Source organism: Mastacembelus armatus, chromosome 17 (genome assembly GCF_900324485.2).
Source record: "Mastacembelus armatus chromosome 17, fMasArm1.2, whole genome shotgun sequence".
NCBI lineage: Eukaryota > Metazoa > Chordata > Actinopteri > Synbranchiformes > Mastacembelidae > Mastacembelus > Mastacembelus armatus.
This window is the reverse complement of record NC_046649.1, coordinates 14,795,490-14,815,806: the sequence shown is the minus strand read 5'-3', so window position 1 is coordinate 14,815,806 and position 20,317 is coordinate 14,795,490. Positions and strand designations below refer to the sequence as shown.

The window sequence follows — 20,317 nt, the reverse complement described above, 5'->3', positions numbered from 1 at the left end:
GTCAGAACAAAACCTCTACAGTCAGCCAGGTCTTTAATATAAGTTATATCTCAGGACAAATAAATCCATACCTGGATAAGGTACAGTTGTTTCCCAAAGGGATTCAGGAACACATGTTTAAACTGAATGCTATGTGTTTTATATTCTTATTGCTGCAAAGGATAACCTGATTTCTCCTTTCTACTCTTTACAGATTACAGTAGAGGCAGGCAACCCATGTTTCTCATGGGCCAACGCCCTGCTTGTTTCCCAGCTATCCCTGCCCTACCCATTGTTGTTTACCTGGATCAAATGTGTTCAGTTAATCAGAAGCTGGAAGATACCAATTCATTTTGTCTTTCCCAACTCCACCCTCATCTGAGATGGTATCTTCCGTTGACTGAACACACTTGATCCAGGTAATCAACAGTGGGAAAAGCAGGGATTGTTGGAAAACAAGCAAGGACGGGAGTTGCCCACCTCTGGTTTACAGGAAGCATGACCAGTTTTTGCTAATCACCAAAAATTAAACTTAAATGAAAATTCATATCCATTCTAAATTGCCATGCCGTGTGGGAGCAAAAATATATGTTTAACCTGTCCTTGTTTCCATGTTTTGCCTAAGACATGTGCGTTAAGGCTGTAGGCCAGGAATGGATTTCACCATTCAGTAGAAAGGCCTGTTCCTCTGTATTCTGTTAAATGTCACTATAGTGAAAAAAGCAGGTATGTGAATTTTTTATTTGATTTTATTGTAAGATGAGGTACAAAACTTAAAAAAGGAAAACATCTTAATTCTCCTGCAGCTCAACTATTGAACTACATTTTTATACAGTACATTAAAAATTAGAGATGAAAATACATGTATCCCAATTGCAAGAACAGAAATATGTTCCACCAGCTGTTTTCAGTGTTTAGCAAGCTAATCCTTGATTACTCCTCCCATCTAAATTAGGTTACCATTACACGCAAACACACATGTAAAACATGTAATAAAAACCCCCAACATATTAAAAGTCTATTCAGTAATTATGGCACAATATACATTTGTAAAAAAAAAAAAAATAATAAAAAAAAAAAAAATAGGGCTATCATATTGTTGTAAGCCATTTTAATAGCATTAGCGCTTAGATCTTTTGGAGTTAACAGTTTACTTGAAAAGCACAACATGGAAAACCCACACATATTATAATAAGTGCAACAATACAACAGAAATATGGGTGAGGTTCTCTCTCCTTTGGTTGATAGTATATAATGACTATGTTATATACTGCTGAAATGAATGTGATCCTCTCTTGGTGCATTAAATCATTCAAACACTGTTCCTCTGCAGGTGCTCCTTTAATCACAGTGCAAACAGCATTTATGTTGCATGCATTCGACTAATAGCTGCTTATTAGCTACAGCATAACACAGTTCAACAATCTAAAGTCATAAGAACAGCATGGCTAAAGCTAAACTATTACAAAATATACAACAGGTATCTTTAGAATCACACCACACTAACAAATACAGTACTCATAGCACTGAATCTGTTGTTCAAAGGCTGTCTGGATAAATGCAACGTGGTACTAGCTTCAGTAGCTTTATCTTTGTGATGTCTCTGCCTCAGTAACTTTTGGATTAGTCATTTCAACAGGAGTTCTAAAATTTTCAAAAAACAAGCAGGTTCTGAAAATGGTCCTGTTCATGTTATTAGCTGTTCTTACCAAAAGGAGCAATAGGTAAGTGAGTGCTCTCAGTCTAACTGTAGAACTTTATTGATCCATACCAGTGACAGTAGTATTTGTTGCCAAATGTCTCAGGGCCACACACATACCCATTACTGGTTTAAAGACTAAATGTTCACACTAGCTGTCTGATGTAACAAGCTATAATTTCCTTAACCTTGTAAAGGTGAACTACATGTTTTGTGTATCTCCTTGCTTTTTTTAGTGGGCCATGGCTGCATCTGAGGCGATATAATTGCTTGGTAAGTTTGATTGTAGCTGTTGATTGGCTCCAAAATGTAGCCGAGAATCGTAAAAGCCAGACACGATCAGTGTAGAGACAGAAATTCCTGCATCCATTGACTCAGTCACCAGAGACTTGTAGTTTTTGTTTCAGAGGTAAGCATACACTATGGGTTTGACTCTTCCAGTTCAGTTTTTTATTTTGACTAGTTAATGTAGGGAAGTCATACTGGTTAGATAGCTGAACGAAATACAGTGCTTTTCTAGAGTTTGCCAAGGTCATGTAGTCAGTAGCTCATATTAAATACTATGAGCAGTAGTGCAACAGTATGACTAGAGAAGGACATCCGGTATTGTACCTTAAGGTTAAGCAGACTAAACTATGTGGCATTTGTAAATATGCTAAACAAATGGGTTGCTTTAAGCTCTTCACAGCAAGGCTAAATATTTCTCTCAGTGACTGAAACCTTCTTACGTTGCACAACCACTTTCTGGCTCCCTTGCAACTTGGGTGTGGCTGTCAGTGCAGTGTTCTCAGATGATCCTTCAGAACTATGTGAACCCAGTGAAAAACCCTGAGTGCTAATCTGCACACCTTGACCTCTGAATCCAAAGCCCTGCTCTGTAAGCCCCTGTCCTGTCTGAACTAACCCCTGTGATATGTGCTGACCTTGCTCTCCAACCGAGGACCCATTTTCCACCACCAATACCTGTCTGGACCTGGAGATAGTTCCTTGTGGAAGCCCTTGTGCTACCTGCCCTGGTATGCCACCAATCCCTACCTGCCTATCCACAAGTACCACACCCTGAGAGCCCGGGAGGCCACCAACCTGTACCAGCCCCTGACTTACACCAACTTGGCCCACTTGACTGACTGACTGCTGAGTGCCCCCTGCCACAAGCACCACTTGGGGTTTGGGCTCAACTACATACATGGGTGTGGCAGCATAGTACATAGTAGGCTGCTGTATGAGGAGTGTCTGACTAGGAATCACCATCTTGTCCTGAACATGTACCTTGGGAACAGTTGGTGTACCCTGCATTCTCTCAGTGATTTGCTCCTCTTTGATGATGGTGGAGGATCCAGCCACTACATTGGGGGTGTTGAGGGTGTTGATGTTGACACGGTCCCTGTCACTGAGTGTTTCTGTGTGAGTATGGACATGTGTGTGGGTGGAGGGCCTGACTGGAGAGACAGAAATTCCTGCATCCAGAGACTCAGTCACCAATGTTGATCCCTGACAAATCTCAGCAAGTGTTTTGAATTTAGGCCCAAGGTCATTGAGGAATGCAAGATCATTGTCATTTTCAAGTAGACTACAGCAACCTACAGAACCTACAGGGGATCCGTGACCCTCATAGTCATAGACCAGGAACCCATCCTTCACCTGGGACTGTTGTGCAGCATGGCCTGATTTCTGCAAAGAAATACAATCAGAATATATGTATGGGACTTCAAAATCATAGACATTTTACTTTTGTCAGTATAATACAGCTTATACTTGTCCATACTTGCTATTTACCACCATCCAAATCTACCCTTCTGTTAAAATTAATATAGCTGTTTGACTTACACTTGAATAGTACTCCTCCAGAAAAAGATCGGATAGAGCCATCCCATCAAAGACTCCAGCTCCGTATTGGGAGAAGAGATACTCTTGTCCAGTTGCTATCCCTGCACCCTCTTGCCCAGTGACATGTTTGTATTGATTGTATATATTCATATTCGCTGCTGTGAAAGTGGATGTGTTTGCAGCACCGCCTAAGGCTGCTCCTCCTCCTGCTGCTCCAAATTCAGCCAATCCTCCTGAGGAGCCCTTTGCCCCAAAGGTGTTTACATTCTTTCCCCCATCAACTTCCAAGGGAACATGTAGAAGAGGAACTTCCTGTGTGAAAAATGTGAGATCCCATTAGAGATGCAACAGCAATGAACAATCTGTCAGAGGTAAAAATATATCATTATATAAGATCCATTCATAACACTGAGCCAACCCAGGTACCTTGTCTTCTCCCTGTCCTTCAGTGTGATATGAAATCAACTGTTGTTTTGTATCAAATGGAATGGCCTTGAAATCTCCTAAAGCTGCTGTACCTCCACACAGGCAGAACAGAAGCAGCAGGGGCACCACTGAAAAAAAACACACATTTGACTCTACATCAGAAGGAATTCTTCGAATGGTACACTGGTCAGTCAGGTTCAATGATCAAACTGCAAATCAGTTACTTTGAAACAAAAAAGGGATTTAACTCACTGAAAAAACTGAAATAAACAAATGTGTAATGCACGCAGGAGCCATGATCTGATTCTTTCATAACTCCCAGTGACTCATTTATTCTAGCCATTAAATCTCCCTATGCATGCTACAACATGTCAGGTTAGGCAACCTTGTCTGGGAAAGTTATTAATCTTACCAACATATCAGTGATAACTGGAAAAGACAAGAGATCTTTAAAAATGTACTCACACAGCAGTAGCAGCAGTCCCAGGAGCAGAAGTAAGACACCCGCAGCCCCAAAACCTGCCGTTGATGTACGGCGTGACATGCAGGTTTTAGTGTTTTCATCGCAAGTACACACAATAACGTCCATCATCTGAATATCAGCACATGATTTTCCTTGCTGGTCCTTGACCTCCACTGCCACTTTGTAGTTGCCTGGCCACAAGTTGGCTTGGTCTCGCAGAATGGCTGTGGTTTCTGAATAATAATAATAAAATATTCCTGATAAAGTGTTTCTGCAGTTTAAACTGTGAATATGTAGCAACAGTGTTTGTAATATGCTTCATATGGCCTTACCGTTAAGATGCTCCACTGTCCATTTCCCCTTGCTGCTCTCCTGAATCACTGTGAACTCAAATGGTGCTGAATTGGGAAACGTGTCTTCGTCTACGGCAGTGGCATAGATCACATTATCCTCGAGGCACATGGTGTGAGTTTTAGTGGTCAGTCTTGGACAGTGATCATTATAGTCCTCCACCTGAATGGCTATGGTGCCTGTGGCAGTTTTTGAGGGACTGTCTGAAAGTCAATTAAAAGAAAAATTAGCATTAACATGTACACCAGAAACATCATCTCCATACAGGATTAATGATGCCAAACATATTTAGAGGACTCACCATTGTTGATGCATATAATTTCAGCATAATATGTTCCATTGACCAAGAACTTGGATTCTCTGTCAGGCAGTTTATTCAGCTTGATATCTGCTGTTTTCTCATCAATAATCAACCAGTTGTCATCATCACGAATTTTTGCATACCTGAAAATTCAAACATATGAGGACAAGAAACTAAGTAAAATATAAAAATTCTGACAGAAAAATATGTGTCTATGTATTGGCTGTTTAGTAATCTTTAATGCAGGTAGGTGTTCGTACCTTACGTTGGTGGCTTTCTGTCGTGTGTCACTGTCTATAGCAGAGTAAGTGGTGATGACTTTGTTGATGGAATGAGAAGCGTGGTCCTCAGACAGAGTCACCACTTTGACGTTTGGTTGGAAACGAGGGCCTTCTTTCTGATTAAGCACATTGATTTTAATAGGGTACGTTTTTGATGTTAAGGGCCCTGTTGCAGACCCACTGCCAAAATTGTACGCCGCTTTATTGGAAACTGCCACTTCCAGGTTGAGCACCTTTAATTCCTCATAGTCCAGGGCCTGCAGATTCAAGGATAACACACAGGTTATGAAGCTTCTACAGGTAATGATACTCTGCTTGCTGAATCACAGTCTGTCGTTCACTGCATATATTCAGTCTGTTAAAATGTGACTAGACTCTTACCTTGTTAATCATGATAATTCCTTCGTTGGTCTGAGAGTCAGTAGTGATAGTGAAGTAGCCTGCCTCATTTCCTGAAACTATTTTGTAAACGGCCAGCCAGTTGTCAGTATGAATCAGATCCTTGTCAATGGCTTTGATCCTCATCACTTCCATATTGACAGTGTTTTCCTCCACACTCCCCTCATACTGGGAATGAAGCACACAACAACAAATGTATTATAACAGTTACTGTCAAACATTACTAAAAACAAAATAAATCAATATAAAGTTTTGCTTGTGGTAATAGGATCACACCTACCACTTCTTTTTCCAGGGTTGGAATATTGTCATTTATATCCAGAATTTTGATCTGAATTTCTCCGGTTCCTGTGTTTCCTTCCGTTTGTCCATTCATGTCATTTCCTTTAATGATCAACTTATATGTATCCTTTGTCTAAAAAAATAGATAAGAGATACAATGCACTGATTAATGCATTCTAGTTTATACTGTCCTATAAAGCTTCTTGTTTCTGTCCTGATTTTCTGCTAAATATAGGTGAAAATGTGAAAAGAAAATGTTTTTTTTTTTCCATAGACTGTGATCCAAACATTAAAAGGGCTTATATTTATGATACAGAACCTATTTATATTGTGTGGTTATATCTATTTGACATATCCATACAAATCATCAACATGGTGCATGACTTTTCCTATGTACCAAAATAAGAGCTAGTGGCAAATGTATGTTTGTTATGAGCTGCATGTTTTTGCACTAATTACAACTATCAGAGTCTAGATGATGAAATTCAATAATCTTAAGAGGTCAGTAAAGTGCCTCACCTCCCTGTCTAGAGTGTTCCGACGAACCATGACCTCTCCAGTCTCAGAGTTGATTAAGAACATCCCAGGTACATTACTCTGCTCCACAATGCTATAGAAAATCTTGGAGTGGGATGTGTCCTCTTGATCAGCATCAGTGGCTATCACTTTCATGACAGTGGTACCTAGCAATCACCAACACAAATTAAATGATACAGCTGATTTAGCAAGGGTAAAAATACATTTGTTTTCCTGAGCCATATTCCAAATATACTGCAGATACCTGACGCGCTAGATTCATTGACATATCCGATTTGGTTTGCTTTAATGACTGGTGGGCAGTCGTTCTCATCCTCAACCGTAATTTTAAGGTCAATATCTTTTTCAGCCTTGGTCCCATCTTGGTATTTTGCCACACCTTTTAACTACAGGTAAAGACATCAGAGCTACTTTACAACTTAAGTACATTAACTTAGAAACAATGCATATAATTGCTCGCTCTTACATAGTAGAAGGCAATCTCCTCTCGGTCCAGAATAGAAGTGACTCTCACAAAACCAGTCCTAGGGTCAACATAAAATCTGTTGACAGGGGGCTGGTCAGCACCATGCCCTGTTAAAGAATATATTATCGTCGTATAGTTCGACTTATCAGAACGAATCTGTAAAACACAAATACAGAAATATAAAAGAAACCCATCTAACAACGGAAAGTGGAAAGATAAGATATTTACAGCTAGAGTTTAATCATTTTTACTGCATCGTGTGAGTCATAATTTTAAATGACTGCCCAGTGTGACATGAACTACACTGGCAACCTAACCTACTTTCACTCTGATGAGAATGACCACACACACGTGCGGTACCGTGTTAGCAAAACCAATATTAAATTTACAATAACAAACAAACACTTTACAATTAAAACATCAAATAACATCTAGCTGACTGAAACTAGACAAGCTTCAACAAAGGTCAAAAATCACAAATCACAAATCAAACAAAGGTGTGTGCATCAAAACATCTGAACAAAGATGTATTCATTGTCATGTACAGTTTCTCAGATGACTCATCGTGCGTAAGGAAATTTGCCATTGCTGTCACCTTTAAAAATATAATGAGGGCCTGAGGTAAAACTAGTGAGGTGGACAATGCAATCAATTTACTCCATAATTGTAAAATTATTTTAAGGAATGAAAAGTACCCACTTTGGCAATGCTGTCCCAACCGGTGTAATCATTGTTTTCCTTCAACTTTCTGGGAGCAATGATCCATTCTCTTTTCTGTCTATGTAACAATGGTCCATTTCCTTCTGTCTGCACAGAAACAGGCTGCAGGTAAACAAAGAGGAAGGAAAGAGCTGTTATTATTAATGTGTAATAACTACCAAAAAAAATGTTTGTTTTTTTTAAATCATGTGATATGGAATTACACATTAACATTTACACGTTTTTCTTCTTTTTACATCATGAGAAAGGCTCATTTGAGGATCTCAGAGGGGGACTTTTACATTCCGTTTGAAGGGAGGAAGTCCGATTATAGAACATCCAGGTAAATGGGACATTTCAATTCTCTTTTATACTTGATGAACTATTTCACATTTGACCATGGCTCCCTGCTCACGGTTGCACTTGATCGAAACTTGCCTAAGTTTGTTTTCCCCCATAGTAAATATTTATAGTAAGTGAGGAAAAGTTGCGCAGGAGGAAATAGAGCTTTTCCGTGTCCCAGCGACCACAAAGCTGGAGAGTAAATACGGAGACTGCGCCTTCACTTTTTCTTTTGAATCTTCAACAGCAAACCCGACCTAACAAGACCAGTCAGGTCACAGCACTGGAGAAGAGCCCCACCTGTTAAAATGTCCGCTATTCCACAAACACTAACTAACTTCTAACATGTTACACGTAATCAGTCCACTTACCGATAAGAAGAACGCCAACAGTAAAAGGCTGAATTTCAGCAGCAGAGCCATCGGATCGAAAAATATAAACTCTTGAGTCCTCCTGGTGAAGTGAAAATCCCGGCAATCCTCGGAGTATCGCTGGTTTCGTACAGACTTCGACCCCCTCGGAGGGTGGGAAGAATTGTTACAGCGATAGGCGGGTCCTCTCTCAGTGTGATTGCTCACAAGCTACTGCTGATAACAGCAGAAGGGAGGTGGTTATGCACTTTGTGTATTTTTTAACATTTTTTGATGGAGTCTATTATATTTAGCTGAGACAAAAAATGTAAGAAAACACCCAGAACTGATGACTGAATGCGGCCAAACCAGTCAGGCATTCTTTTTTTCTTGAATATGGAGTGACAATCTGTGACACAATGTTTTTGTGCATCCAAACCAATGTTTAGTAAAAAGATAACTTTTAAACATACTGCTTATTTGTGATTACCAGCCTATTGTGTGTCCAACTTTAGTCATTGGTTTGTCACTCATTTGTGCAATTTCACCTCCATTTGTGAAATTCCCAAAGAGTGCGCCCCTGTTTCTGAGTTCACCACTCCTAAATGTACAGCTGCACACTGGATGGATTGTGTGTGCATGTAGGCGTTGGTGAGTGTGTTTTGCAGAGAAGCACACAGGAGGAAAAGAAAAAAAAAGAAAAGAAAAAAGGTGACTGGCAAGATACAGGAAACTACCGCCCTATGTTCAACGGTGTGTTAGAAACTGAATGATCAATTTAATTTTTCTTGATAAGGCCATTTGTTTTTGTAGTGGAACAATTACGTATTTCAGAGCTGCATTCATATTTCGCTGGAACACAGTGAGATCTTTTTGAGCAATAATTCTTCATTAAGAGAGTGTGGTTTGGATGGAACCATTTGATGCATGACAAATGATTTAAAAATATGGACAACAAAGAGACAGAAGGTAAGACAAGAAACAATTCCACTTAGTCTGAAGGATTTTTTTTTAACTATACTACTGTAGTCTCTGTAACTATTTTCACAAAGACTGGGCAGAGATAATTCAAATTTTACAAAACCAGTAAACATTTTTAACATTTCTCATTTATTCTAAAAGTATGACCAGGCATGTCCTATGAGTGTGTGGGCAACCCACGTTTTTTAAGAGTCCCTGTCCCTTTTATTTTCCAGCTAGGCCTGGATCAGGTGTGTTCAGTCAGTAAGAGCTAGACGATACCATCTCAGATGAGGGTGGAGTGGGGGAAAACTAAATTGGTATCCTCCAGCATCTGATTGAATGAACACACCTGAGCCATATAATCAGCAGTGGCCTTCGAGGAACATGGGTTATCCACCCCTGTCATATGAGCTGAGTGTATCATATTTCTTTCCAGACTGACTGACAAAATTACTTCTGGAGGATCTAAGTCCTGTCAACATTCCAGTGTTCTCTAAGTTACTGCTTAGACCATCCTGATCAACAATAAATTGATTAATTGTTTGGCTTATTCTAGTTGTCAGTGCATCATCTGACAACTGTCATGATGCACTGTTATTACAAATTCCAGATTAATAATCAGGCAGCTATTAGTCACATCATTCTCTAAAAAAACCCCACCAGTTAGCGACTTGTCTCACTCAAATACCAACACCTCAAACATTACGTAAATTATCCAGCCTGTCCTTCATTTGGCATTCAGCCAAAGGGCGCGGACAGATGGGCAGATTAGATATTCTAGCTGCAATCTGAAAACTTTCTTATCTCAGGGACATTAATGTTGCTGTCATACACCAAACAACTGGATTTGTTCCAGCGATTACACAATTTAAATGCATTAAAAAATCTGGTATAGTTCCGTCATTTATGATACATCCTGACACCACATACAGTTTGTTGTCATCATGCTTGTGTTTTGCTTAGAGCTTCATTTCACAACATCATGGATACACTTTGTGTAACACCTGGGAAGGTAATAATACAAAAAAGACCACACCACAAGACCAACCACACATTGCCACTACATTGTACAATTAGTTCAAAGTTTGATCAAACATAAGGCTCAACAGTATTCCAGAGAAACAATGCTTTAGTTATTTACGGCATCTAAACCACCTCTGTTGTGACTAATTTAACCACAGCAAACCACAGTGAGTGGACATGTGGGAGCAAATGTTCAGACAGAGTCAACAGTAGAATAAGCAGAACCATTACTTGTTTATGATTATTTGTCATCTTATACTCTCTACACACACACACACACACACACAGTTCAACGATAAATTGCTTTCACTGCAGCTTAATAGCTTGGGAGGGACACAGGAGGGAATGTTACAGAGTCTGGCTTGCATTTACTTGCACTTAAAGGCCCAGCCCTAAGCCCGTTCATTATGTCCACGCCCATGACTCACAGTAACTCACTCTTCCTGACATTTTTCTCACCTTTCCTGTTGCTGTCTCAGTTCCCACTGTGTTTTTAAACAAGCCTATACCCCAGTACAGAAAAATCCAAATGGCACATGCTTTCAGGACACAGGCCCAGTGTCGCTGGCACTGACCGCTCTTGTTTTTATCAGCATTTTATAAGATAGTGAGCGTGGCGCTGTGGTAGCTCAAGCCTCTCCCCCATCAGGCTTCATTCACAGCTCACATTCCTGTGGTGCAAAGTGAGGATCCCAGCACTGTTCCTCCTACCAGAAAGCTACAGAGCAGCCACAGAGCAGAGAGGAGGGGATTTGGAAGAGGTTTCTCAAAAACAAACACTCTTGAAAAACAGGCACACAAGCAAACAATTCATTGGTATCTTATCTCAAGAGTAAATACAAAAAAAAAAGAGATATTTCAGGAGCACCTGCTCAGCTTGGATACAAACCACGATTCTTTTAAGACATTTTTGGTGCTTCTGTAATCACAAGTATCTCAACTATAACTCAACCATGGGAAATTATATGGTGTCTAAATTTCAACATCTTCAAATTGATAACAGGTTTTGCTTTAGGTGCAAGAAGATTAGGGCACTGTTTCCCCCTGCTGGTGGAAAATAAAAATGTTTTTGCGAAGTCCTGCAAACTGTTGAGCACAATAGAAGCACGAGACTGAACACACACCACAGGTTTGTGTCCTGTTCCTGCCAGGGAGGTTGAGCCTTGGGTGGGGCAGCCAAGGTGTGTCTGTCTGCCTTGACTTTGCGCCAGCGACACAAACCTCAGTGAAGTCTGTCTGCCCGTCCGCACTGACAACACAAGCTCAAGAAGAGGCGACTTTCTTCGTTTAAAGCGACACAAACTCCATCATCTCTCACTCGGAACGAGTCGCCTTCCGCGGAGTCCTGCTTCCTCCTACGGACCAGGGGCAAGGTCCAGCAAAAGTTCCCAAAAAAATGGCGAATGTTTTAATTTTCAACATCGTCTTGATGATGGTAAGTTCTTCCAGTGGTTTTTTTTTCCCGGGACTAAAACGAAAGTCTGCATGTATCAGTAATGTAACCTTACTTCACTGTAACCATCGTGTTATGCTCTTTTTCAAACGAGTCTCAACACTGTAATGTAAAGATAATGATATTGTGAAGGGTCGCTGTTCAAGTGGACACTTTTATCAATATGAGGGGGTTTTATTGGAGTTGAGCTTATTGTGGGGACTGACTGTACGAACGACTCTTTGCTACAGGTCCTGCCTTGTGTAGAGACGTGTTTTATCCCGAACTCTCTCTACATAATTGTGCCTCAAACAATTCCGGTTGGATACGAAGTCACAAAAGGTAGACATGTCATTATATAATAATTAATTATTAACTTCTCTGGTTTGACCCATTACACCTGCACTTCTCTCTTGTGTTGGCTTCTTTTTTTTTATATGCCCCCCCATCCACTCCCGTTCACTCTTTCCCTTTGTCGGTTTTCAGTTGAAGTTGCGGATTGTGACGCAAAGTCAATGCATTTAACGCTGAAGGACCCGAGTTTTAAAATAAAGAGAAACGGGGCGATAGTAGCTTCAGCTCCGGTTCCTGTGTCAGCCGAGGGGCGGACATTTTCTGTGTGGGTTCAGGACAACAGTGGGCCCGCGAGTGAGATGGAAGTTCACCTCGTCCACAGCAGCCGGCAGGAGAGAGAGGTGAGTGTTACAGCCGCTTCATAGCTCAGAAAGGTGACGGACCTGGTGGTTTGTCTTTTATTTTACTTTACTGACCTGTGTGCGTGTCACAGCACCCACTCCAAGGTCTCCTGAAGCGCACCAAAAGAAAATGGAGGCCATCACCCTTCAACGTTCTAGAGAATGATAAGGGGCCTTTTCCAAAAGAGATTGATACGGTAAATCTAATCTTTTCTCACTTATTCTGTTTTGATTCACACACCCAGAAATTCTTATGACCTGACTTCAAAGCAGATTGTTAGGAATCTGCTTTAAGATATAATGGAGTCACGTTTTGTATGGCAAGCTGGAAGAGTTCACAGATGGTTTTTGAATGTCATAATTTTTTTTTTTTTTTTTTAACCATGTGTGAATTTATGTATTTTCTATTGTAGATCGTGTCAGATTCTTCAGCCTCGCGCAATGTGTACTACACACTCACAGGACCTGGTTATAACGAGTATCCAGTGGGAGTGTTCAGTTATAACACTGTTACTGGGATGTTGTCTGTGACCAAAGCAATTGATCGTGAGGAGTTCCCTAGCTTCACAGTGAGTGAAAAGTGCTACAACAAACAGTTATTTTCCTTATTAATAAAACGTCTTGTGTAATTATATGTATGTATAAACTGGCAGGAAAGGCCATCACAATTTCCTGTTATGTCCAAATTGCTTCCTCTCTCCAATGAACAGTCCAAATTTATGATTTTTGCCTGAAGTATTACTAAATCACACTGAAAATAAGTAACTTCTTTGCAGTTTTTTGTATTTGTGTGTGTTAACATTATTAAAACTTTTTTTTCTTCCAGTTAACAGCCAGAGTTTTTGACCAAAAAACACATGAGGAGACTGACCTACCACTGCCTGTCCATATACTAATAGATGACGTGAATGACAATGCTCCACAATTCGTAGGCCAACTGCAGTTCACTGTGTTAGAGCACAGCAACGGAGGTGAGGAACATGAAATACAAGCCAGTAATCCTGCAGTAACTGACTTTCAGTGTGACTGACAATAAACTTGATGATGTTTTGCACCATAGGGACAATAGTAGGGCTGGTGAACACCACAGACAGAGACGATCCAAAAACTGATCATGTCAAGGTCAGGTATTCTCTCTTAAGTGGGTCTGACCTGTTTGCCATCCACCCAGAGACGGGTGTCATCACCACACGAACTAACACCCTGGACAGAGAGGTGAGCTCTTCCATCATCTTAATAATTTACACAGAAATAGAGCACAGAAATGAGTATGATAAAAATGCTTTATATTGGTATTTTGATTTGATAAAACTTGTTAATCGCTACAATTGATCACAATTGTTTTTAAGGCAAAAGACACATATCTGGTGACAATACAAATCAAAGATAAGTATGGTGCAGACACCGGTCTACAGAATACAGGAACAGCGACCATTACTCTTGGTGATATCAATGACAACCCACCGACTTTCACCAAAGCGTCTGTAAGTTGTCAGCAGTTATTTAAAAAAAATCTTAGACAAGTTTAAAATGTTTCATGACAATTAAAAAAAACAAAAACAAGATCATTTCTTTTGTTTTCTTTTAGTATGAAGCCAGTGTCCCTGAAAATGAAAGTGAGAAACTTATCCTGAGAATTCCCGTTGAAGACAAGGATTTAATAAACACCCCAAACTGGATTTCTAAATTTATCATCACTAAAGGAAATGAAAATGGAAATTTCAGGATTGATACTGACCCCAAAACAAATGAGGGGCTTTTGTACGTCACAAAGGTAAATAAGACTTTGTATCATTAATTATGAAATTAGTAGTAGTAGTACAACTACGACACACTGTGGATGTTGATATTGTATGAAAAGTCCATAATATAGCAAAACAACACAAATTACACTCCTTGTTTTTTCTAGCCCTTAGATTATGAGAAGAACAAAAATGTAAATCTTGAGATTATGGCACGCAATGAAGCTGAGCTGCGTGGCACCAGTGCCAAGTGGTTGTCTGTCCCTGTGAACGTCAATGTCTTAAATGTTGACGAAGGTCCAGAATTCACAGCTCCTACTGTCTGGTTCACTGTCAAAGAGAACACACCAAATGGCACAGTCATAGGAACCTACACAGCTATAGATCCTGAGACCAAGAGCAGCAATGGCATCAAGTAAGTAAACCTATATACATTTGTCTTAAATAAATCAAATTTCCTCAGGTTTATGTTATTTCTTTTAAACACTGGAGAACAGAGTTTGTTGAACAAAGGAATATGCTATTAATACAAAAATGCTTTTTCCTCTGTCTTGCAGGTATTACAAGACCCAAGACCCAGCCTTCTGGATCAATGTCGACAGAAATACGGGAGAGCTGAAGGTTGCTAACACAATCGACAGGGAGTCATCATTTGTCCAGAATGGACTTTACAACATCACCATGAAGGCCGTTGATGCTAGTAAGTTTCTTCTAAATGCTGTTCACTTAGCCTTCGTCTCCATGGACTCCACAGAGAAAATAGCACACGCTCAAGTATAGCTCATATTCCTTCATACATGTTCTCCTGACTGAATAGACATAGCACTGACTCACTGTCTCTGCTATCCATCATGCTGTCACCAAGTAAAATGTAGTTTGGGAAAGATGTTGAATCTAATGACAGATGACATGTACTGATGCCTTTATTGGTATTCTTAAACCAGCCAAAGGTAATTAAGAACTGCTCCACCCTCCCCAGTATCTATCTGAACAAAGCAGCACCTTTGCCCTGGCTTTGTTTTACCTGAGAAAACTTGTCGACAAGATCTAAGGTGACTAGTCATATGCAGTGACTCACACTTCTCTAGTGTGATGATGAAATTTGGGCTGTGATCCCAGATGCTTGTCAGAATTTGAATATTCCAGATAACCGACACCCAAGTGCTGCCAGAATGTCACCAATAAGGTCTATCATGTTTGTTCTTGGGACCAACATTTCCATACTTGTTTTGTGCTAAAATGAATCTCATGTCTTATTTCAGCATCCAAGACAGGCACAGGAACAGTTGTCATTCAGGTGGAGGATCTCAACGATAACATTCCAGTGATCCCTGGTAGTGAGATGGTGCTATGTGAGAAGGAAGGAGGTCTTGGCTCTGTGGTGCTTGTGGCTGAAGACAAAGACCAGCCTCCCTTTTCTTCCCCATTCACCTTCAGTTTGCCACCTGACAACGATGGCAAATGGACTGTGACAAGACTCAATGGTAGGTGGCCACATTTAACACATTTGATTCTTCTTGGTCTAATGGACAAAAAGATTAAAAGGATGATTTGAGTAATAAGAAACATGTTTAGCCACAGAAAGATAATAGTTAATCCCTAAATTAGTTTCAATTCAAAGAACTGTACCCATGGTATACACTATGCTGAGTAAGACATTTAACAGTTGGATAATAAAATTATGCTCCCTGGTGGACAAAATAGGTAATGCTGGCACAGGCTTTAAAGTGCTGCAAACGCATGATATGTACTCCATTTCTTGTTAAGTTATCAACCAACATACACTATGTGCTGATACTGATATATCTATGAAAAACAGCTGCCAATAATATTGAAAGGAAATGCTTAAAAATATTTTATATAGAGTATATTTTAATGTTGGCTTGCTTGTTTAGGGACAAACTAGGTTTACACACAATTATACTGTGTAAGTGATTGCATTCACTTTTGTAAGTGAATCACTGACACTGTATGTTACAGAGGGTGAAAGTTTTTAAACTAAATTCATCTTTGGATGAAGTATTTGTTAAAATTATGACAATGAACACTTCACACTGATCTGTCCTGAAACGTAAACCTAAAGACTAAAGCATTCTGTGCAGTGTTTATGTTGCTAATTCTTGAAGAAACCTACTGGTAAGTTTAATCATTTTTAATTTTCTCCTCAGAAACCTCAGCTGTGTTGAAGCATGTCAAAGAGCTTCCTACGGGGATATACAATGTTCCTGTGGATGTTAGAGATCTGCAGGGCTCAGGGAGAACACAGACGGCGAAAGTAAGGATTTGCCAGTGCAAGAATGGAGCCTGCTTGGCCAAGCAAAGTTCTGTGGCTTTAGGGCCACTGGCTTTACTGGCTATGCTGTTGCCTCTGGCACTCCTCCTACTGCTCGGTGAGTCCCCCACTGCCATACTCTTGCCAGTAGAATCATGTAGGCTACAATGTTTAGATAAAAACAAAAAACAGAATTTGTGCACCACTGTCTAATATACTTTGTTATTGCAGGTGCACTCCTTGCCTTTTTCTGTGTGACAAAGGGAGACAAGATTCAATTCACTGATGAAGGAGACAGTGGTGGAATCCTGCTCAAATCAAACACTGAGGGCAAAGGGGAAGAAGTGGTGAGGATGTAATAATGAAGGCATTGCCACAGCTTCTTGTAACAACATCTCAGCTTAATGTTTTTCAGCTCGTTCATTTACCTGTTTTGTTCATTTTTTATTTCTTCTGTACAGGATCCTAATCTCCTCCTTATCCCTGCTTACGGAGGTGAGAAGGTTGACGGTACACTGAAGTCAGGATGGCAGGGGATCAAGAGCACAAGCACAATTGGAGCACACAGCACACATGAGAATGGGATTTACAAATCTGGTGCTGACATGCAAGAGCTCTATTCCAGCCAACATGAGAGCCAATATGGTCAACAGCTTGGAGGTCAGTTTGGAGGTCAGTTAGTTGGAAGCGGTGTGGGCTTTGACAGCAGACACCTTGTCCAGGACTCAAGTCTTCTTCACACCTGGAAAACAAATGGCCGCTATCTCCACCAGGTAATGTTTTGTAGGAATGAACATGTTAAAATTGTAACATGCTAGAGAGTATGTTTGATGAGAGAAAATGGCAAAATAAATTGTGTCTAAATAATTTTTGAGATTTAATAATTTGTGTTTGTGTCTGTTAAAGTAACTCTCAGGTGTAATAAACTAAGTTGTCTAAGCTGTGACTATATCCTCTGTAAACTTTAATGCCATCTTGGCGAGAGATAATATTTCTTTAACTTGTCAATGAGTTGTTTGCTCACTGTGTAATATCTGACTGCCAATCACATCCTGTATTACCACATGGTGAGTCCCCCCTTCAAGGGGGGTTTAGTGCACTTGGAATAATAACACTCTCTCCCTTCCACTTTGTCTTGCAGAAGCTGGACTTTATGGGAAGAGAGGATGGGCGCTACGCAGACGACATCATTCACACCTACGGGTTTGAAGGGAGGGGCTCTGCAGCTGGCTCTGTGGGGTGCTGCAGTGACTATGGTGACAAAGATAACCTCGACTTCATAAACACACTCGGACCAAAGTTCAAAACACTCGCAGACATCTGCACAAAGAAATGAACAATGAAATTACACAACAATGGTGTTTCCGTTTCTCTATAACGGACGTAAAGAGGCCTGGGATTTGAATGCTTGGTATTCCCCTTAACGCGAATGAGACAAAAGAACAAACAGGTGACGTCAGTGTGTGCATGCACTGCCCGGCCGTTAAGTTTAGTTTTTTTTTTTTTTTTCCTTTGCTACTTTTTAGTAAAAGTCTTTTGCACTGAAAACTATGCTGTCAGTTGTACATAGATTGTATTACTGTGTATTACCATGTTTTCCATTACAGTCTTGGTTAGGTGGGCTCATAATGGCTGTTGTATTGATTAATAAGCAGTAAAGGGCTGTGGGATTTTCTATCAATTTGTAACAACTTTGGGTGATTTGGTTATTATTAATAGTCTGTGTTCACAGTGAAGTATGCAGTTTTGGATATGTATGGCCACTCTTCAAATGTTTGCTAATTTTAATAGTTTTGATATATTTTTTAAAGGAAAATAAATACCTGAATGAGATAAGACAACAATAGAACTGTTTATGAAATATTTCATTTCAAATTAAATGTTTATTATTTAGCGATTTTAAACATTAATGATGATTGACTTACAGTGGTTTTCTAAATCGCACTGATCATATGTGCAAGCATGATCCAGTGCAGCTTTTGGCTTTTGGGGTTTAGTTTCATCACTGTCATTTAGGTTATTGCAACATTGTGACAGTAATTCTGGGAAAGTCAGCAAAAGGGTGTGAATGGGAGGAGTGAGCTGTTTGTGACACTCCCGGCAACTGTCTCAATGCAAGCCTGACCTGATATATGAAAAGCTAAACATTCAGAAAAATGTCATTGAATCTGCTGATAAAACGGGATCTGACATTCCCACGTGTACATTAAAGTTGTAATTATGTGTAATTATACATAGTAATTAAAATGTTTCTCGATGATTTTGCAATCATCAGTTTGCAACTCTATCCAGTGTTAAACTGTATAAGTTTTATGTACATTTAATTTAATGGACATATAATTTCAAATAAGAGTTATATATCTAAATTTGTTATTGAACAGGCCATAGGTTTTTTTTTTTAATTTAACTGTAACAATTATATGCACTAAAGGCTTTGCTTACAGCTTGAACCATGTTACAGCATGTGTGTGTTTTTTTTAAAAATAAACATTAACTTGGAAAAAAAAAAGCGGTTTTCATTATGCTCAGTCTCTGTGTGCTCTAGTGAATGATTTACTAGGTGTGGTACTTTGAGCTTCCACAATCAAGTTAGTGCACTTAATGTGTTCTTGTGCCTTTCCCATAATTAGCCTGTTCTCCATGCCTACAATGCAGTACCTGCTGCCACAAAGTTGGTGATTTTATGCCGTTACCAGCAAAATACTAGATTAGTCTTTAAAAGAGAATTTCCAGTAATAGGAAATACACTGTAGGATCCAATTAATGTTATTATATATTTTTACAGTGGTGAGATTCTGTAGATAAGAAGCTTAGCCATATACTACACAGCAAATAAATAATACTGGATTACAAAATATATCGAAAACCAAAGTGAAATCCCCCATGAGTTATTCATCTCATTATGCTTAGAATTGGTAATTAATCGAAAATATAAAAAGCACTGGTGCTGGCAAACAATTCACCAACTTTTGTTGATAACATGCAAATCATCCATCAGCGTGATAAATAACAGATCTGAAACTGAAAATATAAGGTCTAGAAAGGACCATCTGTCATGCGATTGTGGTGATGCTTATCAGCGATGACAGCAGAGCGCAGCATAGAAATAGGGAAATTAAATATTGGAATGAAACAGGTCTCTCGCCATGATCAAAGTGGAATCTTGTAAAAAATATAACAATATTATCTACACAGATTACAATAATACTGTCGCAATTATGGGAGGATGTGAACGAGATGTGAACATCAAGGTTTTTTTTCTTGCTCAAAATCCCACTGGGGCCAATTAGAAGAATCTTGAAAAGTCACTTAATTCAAAATAATGATAATAAGCAGTTAACCCAAAAATCTAAAATGGCACTCCAAACACAGCCAACAGCTCTATTACCCATATTTCACAAAAAACAATTACAATTACTATTTTCTGTAAGAATAAAAGCTTTTGTATGCAACTAGTACTCTAGATATCTGCAATGAAAAGAAGAAACCATGCAAATTCCTATGCATTTTAGAAATGTTCATGCATTTCTGGGGAATTTTTTTTTACCACACGCAAGATATTTAACATGTTGCAGATATAGGAGGTTATGCTCTCTTTGGGTCATTAGGAATTTGTGACTAAGGAAGAGCTGAAAGTGATCACTGAGGAGACAAAGGAGGGAATGGTATCTGACACAGTTTATTTATAGGTGCTGACTGTTCAGTGAGTGTGAAATGTATCATCTAAGTTCAAACTGAGAACAAGGCAGGAAAGAGAGTCTGACATGACAGTAGCAGACCTTATCCAA

The 20,317-nt window shown here is 39.5% G+C and overlaps 2 protein-coding genes across 2 annotated transcripts; one reads left to right on the top strand and one right to left on the bottom strand.

The window, feature by feature from the left end:
• Positions 1 to 710: 710 nt before the first annotated feature.
• LOC113134502 (desmoglein-2-like) lies at positions 711 to 8,592 on the bottom strand. The gene is made up of 14 exons (XM_026313908.2): positions 8,424 to 8,592; positions 7,711 to 7,833; positions 7,012 to 7,167; positions 6,790 to 6,931; positions 6,528 to 6,691; positions 6,007 to 6,141; positions 5,709 to 5,894; positions 5,307 to 5,584; positions 5,047 to 5,189; positions 4,727 to 4,948; positions 4,397 to 4,627; positions 3,932 to 4,059; positions 3,506 to 3,817; positions 711 to 3,349 (listed from the first exon to the last, which is right to left on the bottom strand). The coding sequence occupies exons 1-14, from the start codon at positions 8,472 to 8,474 to the stop codon at positions 2,372 to 2,374; spliced, it is 3,249 nt and encodes a 1,082-aa protein (XP_026169693.1). The 5' UTR covers positions 8,475 to 8,592; the 3' UTR covers positions 711 to 2,371.
• A 1,120-nt stretch (positions 8,593 to 9,712) lies between these two features.
• dsc2l (desmocollin 2 like) lies at positions 9,713 to 18,993 on the top strand. The gene is made up of 16 exons (XM_026314188.2): positions 9,713 to 11,823; positions 12,072 to 12,162; positions 12,307 to 12,515; positions 12,608 to 12,712; positions 12,929 to 13,084; positions 13,342 to 13,486; positions 13,576 to 13,730; positions 13,865 to 13,999; positions 14,104 to 14,289; positions 14,425 to 14,672; positions 14,815 to 14,957; positions 15,520 to 15,741; positions 16,426 to 16,647; positions 16,761 to 16,876; positions 16,991 to 17,302; positions 17,671 to 18,993. The coding sequence occupies exons 1-16, from the start codon at positions 11,785 to 11,787 to the stop codon at positions 17,863 to 17,865; spliced, it is 2,679 nt and encodes an 892-aa protein (XP_026169973.1). The 5' UTR covers positions 9,713 to 11,784; the 3' UTR covers positions 17,866 to 18,993.
• The last annotated feature ends 1,324 nt before the right edge of the window (positions 18,994 to 20,317 follow it).